General features: G+C 44.0%; 1 protein-coding gene across 5 annotated transcripts in view; it reads left to right on the top strand.

Moving 5' to 3' along the window:
- The window catches only part of LOC144678897 (zinc finger protein 385D-like), a 452,940-nt gene that overhangs the window by 33,399 nt on the left and 403,698 nt on the right, over window positions 1-15,843 (top strand). Inside the window, exon 2 of one of the 5 annotated variants that reach the window (XM_078538951.1) lies at window positions 6,530-6,662. The exons of the other annotated variants lie outside the window; for them this stretch is intronic. Coding sequence (XP_078395077.1) covers window positions 6,641-6,662 — 22 coding nt within the window. The 5' untranslated portion in view covers window positions 6,530-6,640. The remainder of the gene's footprint in view (window positions 1-6,529; window positions 6,663-15,843) is intronic. 5 annotated transcript variants of the gene reach the window in all.

Genomic DNA, 15,843 nt, shown 5'->3' with positions numbered 1-15,843 from the left:
AAACAGCTACTTAGGCTATTTCCCTTGGGGAAGTAGAGCAGGAGACTGGTAAAATACTTACATAAGTTTACATGTTATCATTCTCCTATCCCTTTAAAACTACCACCACAAAATTGGAATTGTTTGTTGCTTTTTTGGGCACTATGAGGACCCTTAGATATCCAAAATGGCATCCGTGGCTAGTGCACAAACATTTTTGTTCAAGCCATGCCAGGCACTATTTAATGAGAATCTTAGTGCATACACAGTGAAATGCCACCAGGATATACAGAGCAGGTAGATCATGGTGTCAATCAGCATACAATGCTGATTTGGCACCAGCGGTGCCATTCTGGAGCTCAATTATTTTTGAAAGAAAGCCTTCATTGGTCTGAAGCCTGAAATGAACATATTGTTATTGCTGTGATTTGTATTTATAAGTAGCTACAGTTATTTGGATTTGCCTTTTTCTCACTAGGCATATGCTTCAATGGGATTTAAACATCACTGCAGTGCTTCAGTATTCACATCTATTTAACCAATTAACACTTTTAAAAATCTTTTGTTAACCTTACAATGCCATGTTCAAAAATATAGTACACTTGGGAACCAAAAATCTACAGCCTTTCTGATGCAGTCCCTCCAGAACTCGATTGCGAGCCTGCTGGCGTCACTGGAAAGTTGATGGATTTTGGCTAAAATTCCTCATCTTCTGAACAGGCAGCACTGAGATGTGTCTCTACTCTGTGCCTCCCAGCCCTATGTAAATAGAACGACCTTCATTGCTTCCCGGCCATGCTTTAACTATAACAGGAACTTAATAATCTCCCACTAAAAACAATCAGCTGTTGCAAAAATACATTGTTAGCCTACCTTATTGTTGCTGCTCCATTGATCCAGCCCACATTGCATAAAGAGCATTGAGACAATAAACCAAGGGGTTTATGCAGTTGTTTACTGCAACCAGAGAGTATTTTGATTTAAAATAAAAGTGTTTAGGATGAAAGACTGTTGCAGCTTATAAAATACAAGGGTAAATTTTCTCTCTTTCCAAGTTCAGAATTTTGGCTGGAACTGATGGAGCTTTAAAGCAACTCCCTGCACCGCCGCCCATTTCAATATTGCCTCCCAGCCAATCACCTCCCGGACTTACCTGTAGACCTCAGCAATGGCTGAAACTTTTTAGGCCGGGACAGGTGTGAAGCATTGGGAAACTGCAATTTTGCCACCACCTTCCCTGTGGCTCAGTTCATAGCACCCTCGCCTTTGAATCAGAGGGTTGTGGGTTCATGTCCCACTCCCGGAAACCAAGAACTGTGATTGTACTCGAAAGAGTTGCAATCTGTGACTGTTGATAACTCGAAAGGGTTGACCTTTTGAGGTGTCAGCTGTGGCTCAGTTCATAGCACCCTCGTCTTTGAATCAGAGGGTTGTGGGTTCATGTCCCACTCCCGGAAACTAAGAACTGTGATTGTACTCAAAAGAGTTGCAATCTGTGACTGTTGATAACTCGAAAGAGTATCATTTGCTTTGGAGGTGTCAGCTGTGGCTCAGTTCAAAGCACCCTCACCTTTGAATCAGAGGGTTGTGGGTTCGTGTCCCACTCCCGGAAAACCAAGAACTGTGATTGTACTCGACAGAGTTGCAATCTGTGACTGTTGATAACTGGAAAGAGGATCAACAGGCAGTAGTCTGAATCTTATTGAGGTGTCAGCTGTGGCTCAGTTCAAAGCACCCTCACCTTTGAATCAGAGGGTTGTGGGTTCATGTCCCACTCCTGGAAAAAACCAAGAACTGTGATTGTACTCGAAAGAAGTTGCAATCTGTGACTGTTGGTAACTCGAAAGAGTTTCCTTGTATGAGGAGAGGTGTCAGCTGTGGCTCAGTTCATAGCACCCTCGCCTTTGAATCAGAGGGTTGTGGGTTCATGTCCCACTCCCGGAAACCAAGAACTGTGATTGTACTCAAAAGAGTTGCAATCTGTGACTGTTGATAACTCGAAAGAGTATCATTTGCTTTGGAGGTGTCAGCTGTGGCTCAGTTCATAGCACCCTCGCCTTTGGATCAGAGGGTTGTGGGTTCATGTCCCACTCCTGGAAACCAAGAACTGTGATTGTACTCGAAAGAGTTGCAATCTGTGAATGTTGATAACTCGAAAGAGTTTCCCTGTATGAGGAGGCCAGAAAATGAATTCAATTTGATCCTTCAGACTCTCTGACATGAGTGCCATCATTGTGAGCCAATAGAATTGTGCTCAGTTGGGTCATCAGCAAATTTAAGCCCATTGTTTTTTTTAAGACGTTGGACAGCCCCTACCTTGTGTACTGGGTGCTGTCCTGGACACTTAATCATAGGGAATGTATTAGTTGCTCTTGAGACGATGCTGAGGTGAGCGACCAAGTTAATTTCAGGTGTCATGAATTCAAGTTGCAAGAAAATGTGAAGCAAATTGAGCATATATTTTGTGGAAAAGAGGTTTAATAGTAATTTAATTGAACTTTTCAAGATTATAAATAATACTAAAGAAACAAATACAGACAAATGGCTCACTCTGGTGAAAGATTCAGACATCAGAGAAGCATATTTAAATTGGGAATTGAACAATAAGAAGGAAAGTCAACTGTAATTTTTTCACTCAAAGTGTAAGAGAGTTAAAGTACACCAGAGGCCATTTAAACTGACAATACAAGTGATCCGGGGAGATTAGATTTATTTCCAAGGACAGACAGGATTGAAGGTAGATAGGTTTCCATTTTTTGGAAAAACGTATATTTTCTGGCTCCTAAAAAAAGCTTCTTATTTGCTTGTATTGACATGGTAACTTCTTGATGGCATAGAATTTAGCTGATTGATTTTCTTCTTATCTTCTAAATAATTCACAGTCCTCTATTCCTCTTCAAAATATGTGTTTGTATGCACACACTGAGTAGGGGGAGGTGTTTGTATTGTTGCTAATTATATGTGTAGTTATTTTCACATCAAATATTTGTATTTAACTCAGTACAGTCTCAAGTTGGTAAGCAACAGTGATATGTCAATGACCTATGACCTTAATAAGTGCTGGAGAAGAAAGAGACAGGATCATCAGAGAGCTATACGTTTAACTTTGTTGAGGTCCTCCGAATCTTGGGAACTTAGAAATACTAAACTGCACCATAGATTTGGAAGTTGTAGCTTAATAATACTTATATTTCCATAACACTTTATCACATCAAAGTGTCTCAATGAATTTTGAAGTGCAGTGACTCCGGTTATGTAGTTATGTGTGATTTAATTTAAGTCAATTCAACCTGAATGACCTTTCGTTACTATTTACCTGTATAAAATCATTTCTACAGGGTTCAGCATTATTAAGATAAAAACACATTTATTTTTTATTAATTGTATATTGTAGAGTAACAAGTGTTCAGCAGTGAGTATAAAGCATTAATTGAACCTTACTGATTCGCTCTCAGTCATAAAGCTTTGTGTTTTGCTGTTGCAGTTGACAGTCATCTGATCTGCTCAATTATATTACTGTCTTAACCTTACTGCCAGCCATCTGTTATCCTTCAGGGAATCATGTAAGCAGTACCATGTTAGCAGTGAATCTGGATTAGCATTTTCACAATGTATAGCTGTTAGTAGTCCTTTCGCTGGGGTACAGCTTTGTACAGTTGAATTCAAAAACTAAAATCAATGTGGGGTCTGTTATTGTGACTTGTCCAATAAAGTAAAGGAGTGGTGATGATTAAGTGTCTATTGTGCAATTATCACTGGACTTTAACTACTATTTAATATTATGTGCCAATGAAATCTTGAACAGAGAGGCCTTAATCTATGCACCATATAATCAAATGTGATGCACAATCACATAATATTCTTCATTCTGCACAGAAGTTGGGTTGAAAAGCATTCTGTTGAGACAAATTAATATCTGAGCCTGGATTTTTTTCGGACCAAAGGGGATCTTGCCCACTGGCCTGAGAACAGGTGGAAAATCTCTGTTAGTTCCTTGGGAGAGACCCAGTGAAATCAGGTGCCCTTCAGGCATTTAAGTGGCAACTGTGAGGCCTTTCCCATGATTACCCAGAAGGAAAAAACAGTTCAGACTCTTATTTCCCAGTTTTTGCTGGTTTTCCCTTCTGGGTGAGGTCACTGCTGATGGAGGTCCCAGCCGCTGAGAGCAGCCGGCCAGTCAGAAGCAATCAGCTCATCATTACTGCCAGTGCCATTGGGAGCGGAGGCTACTGGCAGCCCTGCACCCACCAGAGGCCCAGAATCATCATGGTACCCCAGAGTAGAGATGAGTGAGGGTGAGATGGGGATCGTGGGGTGGGGGATGTATGAAAAGGGGGATGGGTATTGGAGGCAAAGCAGAGGGGTGGCTTTCAGCAGCCAGCCCTTGCCCGATGCCAGATCACTTGATTGGGCACAGAATGCCTGACTATGACGGATCCTCCGGGAGGCCACTGATAAACCCAGCAACATCTGCTGGGCAGCCTTCTGAAGATGCAGGAAAGCTGTGTGAGCTGTATGTGCAATCCCTGAGTCACCACTAAATTGCAGTAGCCTCAGGGATAATGATTGTCAACTGGCTCATTAATGAACCTAATTGACATCCTGCCGCTGGTGGTCGGGAATCCCATGTCAACCCTTCTGCCCTCCCACCTAATCGGAGCAGGTTTTGTCACCGCCAGGAGATTGACCCGGGGCCTCTCCCATGATTAAGTGGGCCTGGTCGCCATGGTTCCTGCTGCAGGTTTATTTTACATCGAATGACCCCATGAACAAATGCAGCTTCACAGTGAGAATAATCAATTCCCTTCTGGTCCTCAGTTTTGAAAATAATAAATAATAGAATGCACCAATATTATAAATGTAGGCTTACCTTTCCAGCTAACCTGTTTGCATTTAATTTGGCTCAAACTTTTAAAGTGCATGCAACTTTCTGATGATACCTGCTGATATCACAGCTCACTCTTTGTCTGAGAAGACAAGAGAGGACAAGAAAGCCTGATTTCCCATAAGCTTGTGAGATGGGGTGGAGGAGGACTCAACCCGCCATGCTATCAAACAAAGTTATTACCCTGAGTGAACAGTTACTCTTTGGTGCATCTGTCTTAGCTAAGTGCCCAGCTAGGTGAATGGAATGGAACACTTGGACTCTTAGATGGAGTTACAATGGCAAATACCATTCAAGATTGTACATAATGATCCCCCCACTGTACAGCTATGAACATTTTTAAATCACGATTATTGAGTCTAATTTTAAGCTAATGGCTTATTGTAGAAAAGCAATGCTGAATTTAGCAACATAGATATATTACACTTTATATAATCCAGCTCAAACAACTCAGAAAAAATCCACTGAACTCTAAATTTTAAATACCATGAGCAACAGTTTTGCAACGTATTGAAATGTCATGAACTGGCAGGTATTGCATTCAAACCAATACCCCACAACTTAGGTACTCTCCAGTGCTTTCCAGTGACTCATTTTGGGAGTGACATTGATGAAATGCTTGAAGCTTCTTGACTGCTATCTGACTGGTGCATTTTTCAGGGAATCAGGGAAATGGAAATGAGAAAAAAAAAACTTGAAAATGGGGAGGGAAATGGGATCGCAAAAGGCAGGCAACATCACAGAAAAGGACAATATCTTTCGAAAGTAACAATTCTGGTATCCTTTTTCCTTGTTTTTGTGGCTAGACTGGCTGCAGGAATATTCAGCAAAGCTAACTCGCCTGCAATCACTGAAGAGGTTATAATTCCATGCACTCTCATTTAGATCTCATGGTTGTATTGACTCTGCAGGTAAATCCTGCCAATTCTATTGCTTTCTGTCAGTTAATGGCAAGATAAAGTAAAAGGATAGAATTGGGCTTTTGTCCCATTAATAATAGCAATGAAAGCTCACTGTTAAATCTATAAATTACATACTACACACCTTAAAACAATATTTATTTTAGCCCGCGTTACCAGATATGGAGTGTAGAGGTCAAACAATACTTCATGGAGCATTCAAATATTTCAGCACAAAGATTTTATTATAGGGGAACTACAAAAAAGAGATAAAGATGCTCAGTGATGTCAAATCTTGCGTTCTTTGTCATTTTTTATTTGATTATTTATTATTATTATTTTTTATTTTTTATTATTTGTTCAATATGGTCTTCCATTTTCAAAAGAAGAATTCCATTCCTTCAACCCAGCTGCTCACTCAAGCTAAAGAATAATAAAAAAAGGAAAAACGTGCATTTAGATATCGCTTTTCATCACCACTTGACAACCACCGCAGGGCCAGAAATTCCTACCCGAAGTCAATGGGCCTTTTGCTGGTCCATCAAATTTACCGTGCTACCCATGATGATTCCTGTAGCGGGCGGGACCGGAAAATCTAGGCCATAGTTACTGGGGTAATGTAGGAAATGCAGTATCCAATTTGTGCACAGCAAGATCCCACTAACAGCAATGTGATAGTGACCAGATTTTTTTTTTTGTAATGTTGTTTGAGGGATAATATTGGCTAAGACACCATGGATAACACTCCTGTTATTCTTCAAAATAGTGCCACAGGACCTTTTACATCTACCTGAGAGGGCAGACAGGACCTTGATTTAGCATCTCATCTAAAGACTGCACCACCAACACTGCATCACTTGCCCAGTACTGCACTGTCATGCCAGCCTTGATTTTTGTGTGTAAGTACCAGAGTGGGACTTGAACTCACAACACAACCTTCTGACTCCGAGGTGAGAGTGCTATAAACTGAGCTACAGCTGCCACTGAACCTGACTGTATACAGCCTTGGTTGGTCCTTTGTGACTGCGCTGCATATTTAGCTGAGCAGTAGCCTTTTTACCTCTGGATTAGAAGATCATGGATTGAAGCCTCACTCAGGATGTGAATTCATTATCTGACAGTTTAGTGTTGTAATGAGGTTGCACTGCATTTTTAGAGATGCTGCTTTTAATGAAACATTAAACTGAGACTGCAAAATTTGCTTGCATAACACCCGTATTTTCAGCAAGATATGTGTCATTTATGGAGTCCACGCTACGCTTATACACTCCTGATGTTGGCCACGTCGGATGCCATATCTTAGTGGGGGTGCTGTGACCTTACACCGGAAGTATGTGGAGTGGATCGAGTGTGGTGCCAAAGGACTGGCGGACAGCTAACACTGTACCATCATTTAAAAATGGAGAAAGGGATAGACCAAGTAATTACAAAACAAAAACAGAATTACCTGGAAAAACACAGCAGGTCTGGAAGCATTGGCGGAGAAGAAAAGAGTTGACGTTTCGAGTCCTAATGACCCTTCAGCAGAACTGAGTAAAGTTAGGAAAGGGGTGAAATATAAGCTGGTTTAAGGTGGGGGGTGTGAAGTTTGGAGGGGGGACGGCGGTGGTAGTAGGGACAAGCAAGCAGTGATAGGAGCAGATAATCAAAAGATGTCACAGACAAAGGAACAAAGACGTGTTAAAGGTGGTGATATTATCTAAGAGAATGTGCTAATTAAGAATGGATGGCAGGACACTCAAGGTACAGCTCTAGTGGGGGTGGGGTGGAAAGACTGACAGGGCATTACAGATTTAAAAGTAATGGAAATAGGTGGGAAAAGAAAAATCTATATAAATAATTGGAAAAAACAAAAGGGAGGGGGAAGAAACGGAAAGGGGGTGGGGATGGGGGAGGGAGTTCAAGATCTAAAGTTGTTGAATTCAATATTCAGTCCGGAAGGCTGTAAAGTGCCTAGTCGGAAGATGAGGTGCTGTTCCTCCAGCATATTACATGTGTATAATATGATGAAGGGTCTACATAGAGTGGATAGGAAGCCAAAGGATTTCACTACCTCAATGTGCAACTGGTATGTAACCATACTCAGAACACCATGCAGGTCAATGCCCTGTATCCTGGTAACAGCCATGATGCCTTCATTCTGCAACCATCTTCTGAATTAACATTTGAGCCAACGCAAGAACCCAGAGGATGGCTACTGGATGAGAAGAGCTATCTGCTGACCATCTGGCTCATATCTTCAGTGCACAAGCCATGCACACTTGAACAATATGGATGTAACCAGAGCCACACTGCCATAAGTAATGCCATTGAGCAGACCATTGCAGTGCTTAAGCAATGCTTCCATTGCCAGATTGCTGTGGGGGAGCCCTGAAGTATTTTCCTGAGCATGTGTCGTGATTTGTTGTGGTCTGCTGCATCCTGCACAACCTCACCATGCTGAGGGCAAAGACCTTGCCACCAGCTATATGGTGAGCAGCTGAGGAAGAGGAGGAGGAGGAAGATGACAATGAATCGAAAGAAGGGGAGGAAGGGGCAGGGAAGAGACAAATGTCACACCCCCTTTCTGGCTTCTCTGTCCTTTGATCAGACCATCCGACTTTGGTTCCAGTGAGCGCAACCTCAATTTTTCTTTCAATAGGAATCCCACCCCTTTTCCTTCCCTCTGCTATTGACCATCATCAGAGTCCTCTTCGCCACAATGCTGAAATGAAAGCTACCACAAAACAAAAATTCCAAACCAACTTTATCAATTAAACCATTCAGTATTCCATGTAAAAGTCAAATAACCCCCCTTGTGTATTCCCTTCGTGCTTGACGTCTGTGTGCCCTCACCTGTTCTAATGTTCCTAGGCAGTGCTGCCCCAATAGCTGCAGCATGCTGGTGGAAGGATTCTGACTTTTAGTGGAGGTGACTGCGGATAGCCTTGGAGGATGCGTTGAGCAACTATCGCCCCAGAAGGCCTAGCTATGAACTGTATCACCTAGGTTTGTATGGCAGTTGACTGGACTGGCAGCCTGATAGGCAACAGCAAAGGCAGTGGCAGAGAGGCAGTGGTGAGAGGATGAATATTGTCATCTTCAGAGAGGACAGCAGGTTCATGTTGCATAGTTCCATTGCCCCATTCCTGAGCAATCACAGAAATGTGTCAGAGAACAGAATGATGGACTGCTATGTGACCCTTAAAGCCTCTTTGAGCACTGATACCTGCAGCCATGATGGCAGCAATCTGAGCTTGCATGGCAGCGCCCAGATATTGGGTGGCTTTTCTTGTGTTACAGTGGAAGCTGAGGCATCAGCCATTAGACGCTGCACCATGTTTGGGTCCACAAGTGTGGTAATGGAGTTGGCCACAGCCTCCACACTGGAAAGGATGAGCTCTAAGCTTTGCATAAAGCTCTGTGCAAAGTTGGTGCCCAACTCCAACATGCTCCTTGACAGTAACCACTGGCTGGCCAGCCAAAGCACCAGCATTTCTGTGTGCAGGAACGTTCTGTACACCACCCCTTTGAAGTTTGAGGATTGGATGTTTGTCTCCTCATGGAGGCTAGAATTAGCTCTCAAAACACAGAATTTCATTTTTTTTTACACAGGAAAAGCAATTTTCCTGTGCCTTCCCAACTCCACACCTTGTTCATCTGGCCTTTTTTTGGGGGGTCTTGAAGGCCTCGTGTGCAAAATGCAGATGTCAGGATCACCATGATAAGAGATAGAGGAGGTAGAGGAAAATTGGTTTTCCTAACCCATGCCATTTTCCACTCCTACTGCACGTTTTATGAACCTTTAAAAATCAGGCCTCCTCATTTGAGGCATAACCTCTTCTGCCAGGTCAGGAAGAGCAGGATTGGAATGGAGCAACTTTTCCAGCATTTTTCTCAACTTTTAAAACCGCAAGACCTGCCTGCATGCCAAAGGATTCTCTGCCAGTGAGGAGGAATACAAGGAAGAACCTCTCCAGGCCACACCCAGCACAGCTGCAGACCTGCCATTAGTAAGTCTCCAGTTTAGCCTCAGAGCCTTCAGCATTCTGGTCTCCATTTACAAATCCTCATTTTGTCATGGCTGCAGCACCAGGCCATCTTCAGTACACAGGTATGCAGGTGCAGCAGTGGCCTGAAATAACTCATTCACCATGTGCACGGGTGCAAGGACGGAAAGAACCAAGATGCCGAGTGCCTGTATGAAGGAGGCATCGAATGATGAGGCATACAGGGTATACAGGAGCAGGTTAGCTTACCTCAATGTGACTGAGAGGCAATGTTGGAGGAGGCTGCATCTGTCCCGAGAGGTGGTGGCTGAGCTTTGCATCCTTCTGCAACAGGACCTATTGCCAAAGGGACACCAGAGGTTTACCCTTCCAGTGGCCTTGAAGGTAACCGTGACCCTCAATTTTCTCGTTATTGGGTCATTCCAAGGCTCTGCAGCTGACATCTGTGGAATTTCACCATCAGCAACAAGTGCATCAATCAAGTTGCCGATCCCTTTTTTGCCAGGATGGGGCAGTTTATCTCATTCGAGACAGACGCTGCAGCAAAGACACTGAGGGTGACAGGATCTTCCCTGGGTTCAGGGTGTGTTTGACTGAGCGCATGCAGAATTCGGAGGGTACACTCTTTAAATGTTTAATCCCTCTGAGAGGTTTCCGCATGTGTGCGTCTGCTATCCCGGCAGTTGCCACAATTCATTCATCCTCAGGGAATCTGGGCTGACACAAATGTTCTAATTGCACCCCCTCCCCCTCACCAAGTGCATGGATGGATACTCGGGGATAAGGATTCTGCCCTGAAAGCTGGCTTTTCGCACCCCTCCGCCAACTACAAACCCAACCGCAGAGAAGATCCAATGAGAGCCACCTTTACACAAGGACACATATGGAACAGGCCATTGGCCGACTAAAGAGTGCGTTCAGGTGCCTCGACAGCTTGGGGTGGTGAGGAGGACATGTTGGTGGGGGCCTATACAGTATTTGCACCTCACATTTTATCCAGAATTATTGTAGCCTGCTGCATGTTCTACAGCTTGGCGCTGAGAAGGGGTTTGGTACCGGACCTGGAGAAGGCAGAAAAAGGGAGCCACTCCTCAGATGAAGACCAGCAGGAGGAGAAGGTGGAGGTAGGGGAAGAGTTCCCAATAGAGGAGGAGTGTAAGGGTGAAGGCCAAGAGGAAGCAGCCCAGAGAGGAGGGAGGCAACGACGCTGTAGAGGCTCTGAGGAGTTCATGCAGCACACCACCATGGCCAGAGGCCTCCTGATACAATGGCTTTTCACATGATGGGAACTTTCTATGAGTGCGAAGGCTGACCGGGAAGGCAGAGGGGAGCATTTGAGACATCATGGGAAGGGCATTGTGGGCAAACAACTATGAGGACTGATGAAGGCCAATTGGGTGCAGTGCTCAGGTGGCTGGTGAGATATTAAAAGTCTTATGAGCAGCCTTGGTCCAAATATGAACAAATGCAGTGAATTCCAGAGGTGAGGTGAGAGTGACTGCCTTTGACATCCGGGCAGCATTTGCCAGAATGTGGAACCAAGGGAGCCCTGGTAAAATTGAAGTTATTGGGACTCAGAAAAACTCTCCCCTGGCTGGACTCATACATAGAATAAAGGAAGATGGTTGTGGTTGTTAGAGGCCAATAATCCCAACCCAAGAGATAGCTGCAGGAGTTCCTTGGGATAGTGATCTTAGCTCAACCATCTTCAGATGCTTCATTAATGACCTTCCTTCCATCATAAGGTCAGAAGTGGGAATGTTTACTGATGATTGCACAATGTTCAGCACCATTCACAATTCCTCTAATAATGAGGCAGTCATGCAGTGTAATAACTTGAGGTAGGAGCAGGTTTGATGCAGAAAAACATAACTTTTATTGAGGACACATGTTCAATGCTTACACACTTGGCACCCTCTGTCCACCAGAAGCCACACCCTTAGCGCCAACCCACGATTGATAAACAGGAGGGAGGGACAACCAATCCAATTACTACATTTTCTCCCACTTAAGTTCCTTATATGTTTACTACAACAACATGTCTGAAAACTAACTAAACATCTGTAATGTCGCTTGTCATTAACTTTCTTTGGCAATCACTCCTAGGCTATGACTACAAATTAAGTCTCTGAGGTGCTCTGTGTGGACGGTCGGGGTGATGCAGTCCTTCTGAGGGCGGTTCCGGAACAGGAACAATGGACTCTTGAGCTGCAGATGTGGATGTGTTATTGGAACTGGGTGGTTCTGTATTCAACAGCTCAGGAATAGCAGCTGTAGAGTGAACCCACACTTCAGGGGTTGGCAGTGAAATATCAATCACAGGTTGATCTTGCATTCGTTGAGATGTTTCTCTTGCTCGAATGTGATCCATATGTTTGTGTACTACTTTGTTCACAACTTGAACCTGAAATGATAATGAACCTTTTTCTGAAATGAGGGCTCCTGGAGTCCAGCATGGTCGATTTCCAAAGTTACGCACGTACATAGGGTCGCCTACTTTGAACGTACGAACACCGCTGTGTAGGTCGTGGTTCAATTTCTGAGTAATTTGTTTCTGTCTCACCTTCCCCTCCAAATTGGGAAACACCAAATACAAACACATTCTTGAGCGACACTTCATCAGCAGCTCTGAGCCTGTAGTAATCTGTGGTGTTGTGCGATAACTCAGAAGGAAGTTCGGAAGACAAGGCTCCAAAGTACCTCCAGGCAACTCCTTCATGCCAACTTTAATGGTCTGGACAGCTCTTTCAGCGAGACCATTTGACTGCCAGGGAGCAGTCTGTGCCGGGTACCATTCAGGTCTGTGAACCTCTGAAATTCGACACTGGCAAAAGCTGACCCATTGTCAGAGACAATAATCTCAGGCAAACTCTGTATACTATAGGAATGATGCACCTTCTCAGTGGTTGCAGCTGAAGTTGACGTTTTTACCTCGTAGACATCATGCCACCTCAAATGTGCATCAATCGTGCCTAGAAACAATCCCTCATAGTCAAAATGCAGTCTGACCCAAGGGCGGCCAGGCCATTCCCATGGGTGAAGAGAAGCTGAAGCAGGTAGCTTCTGGTGTTGCTGGCAAAAGGACCAGTGTTTAACCATGTTTTCCATTTCACTATCTATTCCTGGCTACCAGACAAAACTACATAGCAACATCTTCATTCTTGACATGCCTGGGTGTGCGCTGTGAAGCTCTGCCAAGATTGACTCTCTGCTCTGGGAAGGGACCGTGAATCTGGAACTCCACAGCAAGATTCTGTCCTAACAATTCAGTTCAGTGCTTCAAGCACAAGTCAGCCTTGTAAAACAAAGTCTTTGACTTTTGACAGCACTGAGTCTCTGCTCGTCCAATTCTTCTTCTGTTTAGCACATACAGATGAATCCAAAAAATTTAACAACAATTATGGAACTCTAACTATTGTGGAACAGGTGTGTTAGCAGGATTGCCAGGTAATGGAAGATGACTGAGTGCGTCTGCATTTGTTACATGTAAGCCAGGGTGGTACATGGATGTGTACTCATAAGCTGATAGTGTCAGGGCCCAACGCTGGATTCTCACTGAAGCTATAGGTGGAATAGTTTGGTCTTCACTGAAAAAGCCTGTCAGCGGCTTATGGTTGGACGCAATTGCAAAATGTCGCCCGTGCAGGTACTGGTGAAACTTCTTGATGGCAAATACAATTGACAGCCCTTCTTTCTCCAGTTGGAAATAGTCCTTTTCAGCATGGGAGAGTGTTCTTTAAACGTAGCTGATTGGCCTCTCTGACCCGTCCTCCATTTTATGTGCCAGTACGGCTCCTATGCTGTAGGGGAAAGCGTCACACGTCAGCACTAGCTCTTTAGCTGGGTCGTAATGTACCACCAAGCAAGATGAATGAGGCAGTTTCTTTGCTGCTGCAAAGGCTTTTTCTTGTTGTGTACCCCATGACCAGCGGTGGTTCTTCTTCAGCAACAGGTGAAGTGGTGTAAGCAGTGGACAGATTAGGTATGAAACGGCTGTAATAATTTATCATCCTGAGGAATAAGTTCTGTCACATTACAGGATGATGGTGCACCAAGCCATTATTCAATTGCTGCAAATCCTGAGAATCTTTTCCGGCACTCTCCATAGCAAGAGAAAGTTCCAGAGTGGACTTAAAATCAATATACGATTCAGCAAGCAAATAACGCTGGATGGCGTTGTCATTCACCCCACATACAAGTTTGTCCCGCAGCATATCATTCAACGCACCCCCGAACTCCCAGTACTCGGTCAGCTGTTTCAGGTTCACCACAAAGGTAGCAAGACATTCCCCTGGAGCACGAACTCTCATGTTGAACTTGAAGCGCTGCATAATTACAGATGGTTTTGGCTGAAAATGTGACGTCACAAGCTCCACTAACTCGTACGACTTAGTACTGGGCACATTTGGGGCAGTCAGGTTTCTGATAATATTATACATTTTGTGTCCACACACACTCAGCAGGATAGCTCTACGTTTATCTTCAGCAGTAATTTCATTCACAATGAAATAGAAACCGAGTCTCTCGATATATTGACTCCAATCCTCTGCATCTGCATCGTACAGATCAATCCTCCCGAACAATGGCAAGATCGGCAAGTATTTCTCAACTTTGTGTTACTCACAGCAACCAGGGTGAAGCCGGGTTCATTTTCATCACCAACTGTAATAATTTGAGGTAGGAGCGGGTTAGGAGCAGAAAAAGCTAACTTTTATTGAGGACACATGTTAAAATGCTTACACACTTGCCGCCCTCTGTCTACCGGAAGCCACGGCCCTTAGCACCGACCCACGGTTGATAGACAGGTGGGAGGGACAATCAGTCCAATTATTACATGCAGCAAGACCTGGACAATGTTCAGGCTTGGACTGATAAGTGGCAAGTAACATTCATGCCATACAAGTACGAGGCAATGATCATTTGTAATAAAAGAGAGTCCAACCATCTCCCCTTGACATTCACGGCATTGCTGTCACTGAGTGTCCCACCATCAACATCCTGGGGGTTATCATTTACCAGAAATTTGAATGGATCAGCCACATAAATGCTGGCATTTCTTGAACAGGATAGAGGCTGGAAATTCTGTGGCGACTCACTCACCTCCTGACTCCTCAAAGCCTTAGTGTCACCTGCAAATTACAAGACAGGAGTGTAATAGAATACTCTCCACTTGCCTTGATGAGTGCAATTCTAACAGCACTCAAGAAATTCAACACCATCCAGGAGAAAGCAGCCCACTTGAGTGCACCCTTTAAACATCTGCCCCCTCCACCACTGGGACACCATGACTGCAGTGAGTATCATCTACAATATGCACAGCTGCAACTTACCAAGGGTACTTGAACAGCCTTCCAAACCCACAACCTTTGCCATCTGGGAGGACAAAGGCAGCAGGCCCATCAGACTCCAAGTTCTCGTCCACGTCACATGCCATCCTGACTAAGGTCCCCTCTAGGCTGCGTGCGTGCGGAGCTACACAGCAGTCGGGAATATCTCACACAGGGAACAAACAGGCCCACACAACAAATGTTCCCATTAAGATGTGCGCACAGGCAGCTGTGTGCCAATCATAAATTGACTGTACAGCGCAGTAAGCCAGCTGTGCACAGCAAACAAATTAGAGGGCACATCAACCTGGATTTAGTAATATATCTTCACTGTTTACAAACTCCCTATCTAACAGCACTGTAGGAGCACCTTCATCACATGAACTGCAGTAGCTCACAACCACCTTCTCAAGGGCAATTAAGGATAGGCAATAAATGCTGGCCTTGCCAATGACGCCCACATCCCATGAATGAATAAATTAAAATAAATTGGGCAGTGAAAATTGAATTACAACAGTCCCCCAACACAGGATGACCTATGATATATATAATGAGGAGCAACAGAATGTGACTTGTATTCTACCAGTAGCCCTCTTTGATCATTTAGAAGTTGTCATGTTGCAAGTAAGTTATGATAAGTACCAAGAATGGCACGTAGATTCAATCACATACCATTGATTTTGTATTCTTTTTATACAACATGATAGGTGAGTAATGTTAAAATGATAAAAGTTAGATATCACTTTTCTATTTAATTGTAAATA

This window comes from Cetorhinus maximus, chromosome 3 (genome assembly GCF_964194155.1).
Source record: "Cetorhinus maximus chromosome 3, sCetMax3.hap1.1, whole genome shotgun sequence".
NCBI classification, from domain to species: Eukaryota; Metazoa; Chordata; class Chondrichthyes; order Lamniformes; family Cetorhinidae; genus Cetorhinus; species Cetorhinus maximus.
The sequence above is the reverse complement of the archived record's forward strand: the minus strand, read 5'-3'. Positions and strand labels throughout refer to the sequence as shown.